The 5,871-nt window shown below is 49.0% G+C and overlaps 1 protein-coding gene across 1 annotated transcript; it reads right to left on the bottom strand.

The window, feature by feature from the left end:
- PHALS_01179 (uncharacterized protein) lies at positions 1–238 on the bottom strand (the record flags this gene model as incomplete). Its single annotated transcript, XM_024730994.1, has 2 exons — positions 1–43; positions 117–238. The coding sequence occupies 2 exons, from the start codon at positions 236–238 to the stop codon at positions 1–3; spliced, it is 165 nt and encodes a 54-aa protein (XP_024581216.1).
- Between the last annotated feature and the right edge of the window lie 5,633 nt (positions 239–5,871).

Here is a 5,871-nt window from a genome sequence, read left to right as displayed (position 1 = left end):
CTAAAAAAGTTGACCGGGACTTTTCACTTTTAAAGGAATACTTCTGTATCTACAATTCATTACAAGTAGACAAAGGTGCATCGTGCAGTTGGTTGACTTTTGTACGGTGTAAGTACACAAAGAGCACAGTATTTATTCCTTTTACATCCTTCTCCACTGAAATGTGGATGAGACTGAGTTTACACCTCTTATGTCTTTCCACGGCATTTTGCAGAAGGGAGATCTCAGTAATCAACATCTAATTTCACTTTTTGAATCTCACCGAGAATGCCCTTCAAGGGCATTTAAGCTTTGGGGGTCCATCTTGTGTACTTCATCAAATACGTTTAGAGAAAGCGCGGATCTCGGGACTGACGCTCTTAAAGTAATTCTTGGTGAGGGTCTCTGACGAAAAGGACTCCATCGATTCTTCGAGTTCGAACCAAAGCCTTTGCATTCATCCGAATATACCATGCATAGCTACTTACCCAAAAAAAGACGCACTTTGCGGTTACAAACTTATTACATTTATTAATGACGTTTCACGCAACCCTAAAATCCACTTGATATCTAGATCGTCTGGACCGGCTTGCTCATCTGCGAGCGCAAGAGTCGCGCTGATCATTGCTAAATTACACGTTGTAGATTTGGTTTTAGGCATTGTCTGGTCAGAGATTACTCGCCGCGCTGAGGCGTATTAAAATCATATGCATGCTAGTCAACTGAGCCCCAAGAAGACGCTTCGCGAGCACTTTCGGACCACAAAAGTCATCATTGCTCAGGATTACGGCATGCGTGTAGAGCAACAGAGGCAGGGAAACCCCTTACCCTCCATGTAAAATGTACCTTTGAGTACTATATGCTGGCGAGAGTGCCGATGGAGACCAAACCCAGTTTGCGCACTGGGTGAGGAAGACGCGCCGTCTCATACATTTGAAGAGTTTGTGAGGCAGCTCCAGTGAAGCAAATACCCGACTTTAAGTCGACTTTTACTTGGTCTTGCGAAGTACATTGCACGACGCGGACGCCGAGTCACTTTCAGCTCTTTCCGTTTACCACCCCGCTTGTCTCCATGTGACTGCTGTTACAGCTGTTAAGCTTACGACTGGATTGGTCCTTGGGAACTCGCTGCGACAGGCGACCCTTCCTCCCGTCCAAGGAAAATAAAGATGGGGTATGCAAGATCGTAAGCGGCAATTGCGCCTGGTATTTCTCATCAAATTAGAGTTTCAACATACATGATCATTAGCACTAAGGCGATCTCTTCCACTTCACCACGTTACAGCAATGGCAGAGTCACCGGTCCACGAATCGCTCAGCTGAAAGTAAACCACTTCTACCCCAATGAGTGGTGCGGCCGAAGGCAACCCTCTAGCAGGTGGACCCCGTGAGCTCTCTCTATTATGCGTGCGCCGACACGTAGACTCTCTTTTACCTTCCAGTGTGCGTCCAGCTGGGATAATTCAGAATTTAAACAAGCTTCCTAAGCTTCGTCGTCTTACTGTGGCTCGAGGCACCTCTTGTGGATCACAACTGTGTCGCTGCCCTAGAATAGAGGGTGGCATTGCTACACGGAGTGGTAGAAACGCTGCACCACCGACTACAGAGCGCCCACATTTGACTGACTAGCAAAATCGGATCGTGATATGGCTTCAGTAAGTCATGAGATACGGGATGCTTTTGACTTCCCATCGGGATATTTATTATTCTTCTTGGTCGACTGCGAGCGGTTCCATGTACCGATATCGCAATCTCGTTGTATAGACCGCAGACACTACATGTTAAAGTAGTTTTATTGCTTTTGTCTCACACTGTGTAACGGGGTTGCACGTGGGCGGATTGTGCGACCGTACATAGGTGTGTATTACACAATTAATGTAATTATCACAGTGGTGTGGCTACACAGCGCAGAATTGCCAGTAGTAATGCATATTACTATATTAATTAGGTTTTGCTATATTAATTACGTATAACTATATTAATAAGGAAACCTTGGGTTTTCGATATTAGCGGCTCTGCCGCAAGTAAAACAATTAAATACAGTTTCGATTCTGATCAGAAGTTTTCGTTTGCTTTGGCTAAGGTACTAAGTACTCTTGGAGGCAGTAGATCGCGACCCGCTACACTTGTACTGGTTCTTGGAAAGAACGTAAAGTCGGCGGCCATAGTTTAGCTTCCTCTAAGCAAAGAGGTACGACAGTCCCGCTGCACTTATGACACTTGTTGGTCAGTCTACGCCTGAGTCGTTACGACTGATCTTCTGTGAGGATGTCGAAATACTCCTATTTGACCGACGGCATGCAGGACGGGCTAAATAAGCCGGTGTCCCTGCTGGGCCCTGAGGGCGTCAAGCACCACGTTGCACAACGGCTCGAGGCCATAAGCGCGCGCCTAAAGGCGTTTTTCCAGGTATGAAAATGCTCTGTGAGATCACTTTCAACACAAGCTGTCAGCGTCGACAACGTCTGTGACGCCATCGTCGACGACGGATGATTCCTTCCGATCATGGTAAGCGTTGAGACCTTCGAGGGTAAGGATGGAGAAAATCCCCTGCTTTGGATAAGAGAGTCCGAGATGACTATGACATCCGCCGTGCTCCAAACGAGCAACAACGCATGGCGCTAGCTATATTCAAGCTCGGCGACCGAGCGCAAGAATGGGCACTAGCGTGCGGTTCTTCGGTTGAAGCAGCGCCCCCCTCCTGAAAGGAGCAGAAGCGTCAGCTTCCGCGAGTATTTTCGCCGCCTAATCAGGCATATCGCGTGAGATAGCGTTACCTTGCTGGCCGACAGAGCAAGAAGGAGTTAGTGGACTTCGTCTAAGAGTAAAAAAAAATGATTGCCGGAATGGTAACAGATCCTCTCCCCAAGGCGGTCGCAGTAACTTTCTGTATGGAGGGCCTCCTCATGACGTGGCCATAATGGAAGTCCTCCGTGTGCATCCGTCTTCTTTTTAAGAAGCGTTGAATGTGGCATTTGATGCCGAAGTCAACTTTAAGTCGGCACGACTTGGTTGGAATGCACACTCGAGCATCTTGTCGAGCAGGTCGGAGCCAATGGATCTCAGCAGTGCTGAGAAGGAGGAGGGAGATCACCGAGCTGCTGAGCAGCGTGTCGACACACCCGACGGTGTTTTGTCTGTGGATACACCCATCACCTTCGGACGGGTTGTCCCTTGCGCAAGGCACGTAATGATTCGTCGAACTGACGTCCCGCTTCTACCCAATCTGGTTTCACGCGGGGAAACGAGAGAACCCAGTTGACGCGTGGCGTTCTACTGTGAGAAAACTGAGTTCTTTCGAGCCTCAAAGAGGTAGAGGATAACAGGGCCCATTCCCGAAAAGCTGCTTGCTCTTGAACACGAAACGCGTATGCAAGCTGGGCATGCTGGTCGTGAAAGCGACCGTGAAAAACTTTAAGAAGCCATGAAAAATCCTTATCGATTCCAGGGCGTCGGGCACTTATGCTCGACGCTCCTCGGTCAGCTGTATGCTGAGGTGTTGGAAGCGCGGTTGAGTGACACCGTCACTGTTTGCTTAACGACGGGGACATGTGTCACTGTGCCGACGGTTTCTGTGGATCTCGGGGTCAAGTTCCTTAATTTTGATAGCGTGCAACGCTGTCTAGATTATGACTTGGATACAAGGTATGACGATATCCTTGGTAAGGTATGGTTGGAACACCATGAACCATGGATCGACTGGAGGTCGAAGACCTTGGGCGATACGCGCACGTCTCCTGATGAAGCTTTGGTGAGCCATGCACTTACCTTTGCTAAGAAGCAGAAAATCCATTGGCGCGGGCACTGGGATGGGACGGTCAATGTGCTAGTTATTCGAGTATCCGAGTTGTCGAAAATCGAAGGTGTATCGGACTAAATTCCGAGCATGGCTCGCCAACTGAACGTGGAGTGGCACATAACCTACTGAGCGCTGCTTAAGGAACAAAGCAGTAGCTACATGCCAAGAGTGGTATGGTCGACCGAGGGCCGAGACATCAAGGGCTAGGACCTTGTGATGCACGTGTAGTGGCACGAAATATACTAAGCACTGCTCACGTTTTGACGCAGTTGTTGCATGCCAAGAGTGGCATGGTCGGACGAGGTCCGAGGTATCCTGAGCAAGGCCCAACTGATGCGCGTGGAGTGGCACGTTATCCACTGCGGAAATAGCAGATCTTCGTTGGATGTTGTTAATAACATTAAGGCTCCGATGGAGCAGGGAGTGTGGACACTGGGTGACACCGAGTGCGTGTTCCCACTGGTCTCGATGAGACGTAAAACCTCAATAGAGAGAAGATGGCAAAGCCGTATGTTATTTGCAAGTCGCAGGGACGTCGACCCTGACCCAGAATGTGTCTACCGTAGACGATAGCACATAGCTATACCCTTATCAGTATGACGAAAGAGTAAAATGGCGACGTCACCCTCGAGGTTATTCCCGCGATGGATGCTCTCCCGAGCTGGACGAGCTGCTCTTCGAAGAGTTTAGCGGTGCCTTGAAGGCAGGCAATTTGCCGAAGAGGTCATTTTAAGACTGAACCCGAATATTAACTCGTCGTCGCTCCTGGATGAAGCTGTCGTGAAGGACACTAAGAAGGTGCTGAACGCACAAATTGGATCGTCAATTCTGTAGGTTCCTTCGGATCCGTATTATCCTTTGGTAAAGAAATTCCATGACGTCGTCTCCAAAGACCCGCTGTCGGCCCTACCTCAGGACCGAGGTGTGCGTCATGAGATCGACCTGCTTCCGGAAACCAAATACTGTGTAACACGCCAAAAGACCCAGCCCAGGGAGCAGTGTGACGACATTGACGCCTTTATCCGTGCGAAGCACGAGGTAGGAATGGTGCATGAGAGCAAGTCTCCCCATTCGACACCCACATCTTGCGTGCTGAAGTCGAACGGTAAGTGGCGTATCGTTTACGCTTATAATAAGGTAAACGCTGCCCCCATTCCGGCACAAACGACAATTCCTAAAAAGAATGTTTTCCAGAACAATATGGCTGGCTGTACAAAGTACAGCGCACTCGACATGGTCGATGGTTATTAACAATTGCTCATGAGAAAGTTATATTCCGCTGACAGCGGTGAGTACTCCGAGTGGGATGCTCTAGGAGTATCTAGTGATACTTCAAGGACTGTCAAATGCACCAGCAGCATTTATTCGTCCTGCGACTCAATTGTTTAAGCCCCGTCGGCCGTATGCACATACATACTTCGACGACATATTCGTCACAGTTGTGCGGAGGCACGGGAGGACAGATGTGGAAAATCACATCGTCCATTTGAGAGCGGTGCTGGAGTGCATGCGCACGAATAAGCTGTATGCTAATGCCGATAAGTGCATCTTCGGCGCAGAAGAAATTTTCTTTTACAGATGCTTCATTGGGGAGCCTGACCTCTGAGCGTATCCCGCAAAGGTCGAGGCCATTTTGTTCTGGCCGGTTCAAAAGAACCAAAAGGACTTGCACAAGTGGCCTGGCCTCGCCAACTGCTTGCACAAATATAGCGCAACTTATGCAGAAATGGCATGGCCATTGTCGAATCTCCTGAAGAAAGATAAGATATGGTGTTGGGACACCGATCATCGGGGGGCTTTTTACGGGGTCAAAAGCATTCTCCTTCACGCACCAATTCCGGCGTTGCCAGACCTCGATTGTCCTTTAAGTGTAGTCTTTGACGCCTCGGACTTTGCCATCGGCTGTGCACTGTTGCAAGCAGACACCGAGGGGCGAGATCGGGTGGTCGCGTTTCAATCTCGCCAGCTTATGGCTGCGGAGAGGAACTACCCAATCCACGACAAGGAAATACTTGCGATGAAGTATGCTCTTGTCAATTTCAACTTGTACTTGCGATGAAGTATGCTCTTGTCAATTTCAACTTGGCTTAAAT

Source organism: Plasmopara halstedii, assembly GCF_900000015.1.
Source record: "Plasmopara halstedii genome assembly, contig: Scaffold_1343, whole genome shotgun sequence".
In the NCBI taxonomy this organism is placed as follows: Eukaryota; Oomycota; class Peronosporomycetes; order Peronosporales; family Peronosporaceae; genus Plasmopara; species Plasmopara halstedii.
Note: the sequence above shows the minus strand (reverse complement) of the source record. Positions and strands in the feature narration are given on the sequence as shown.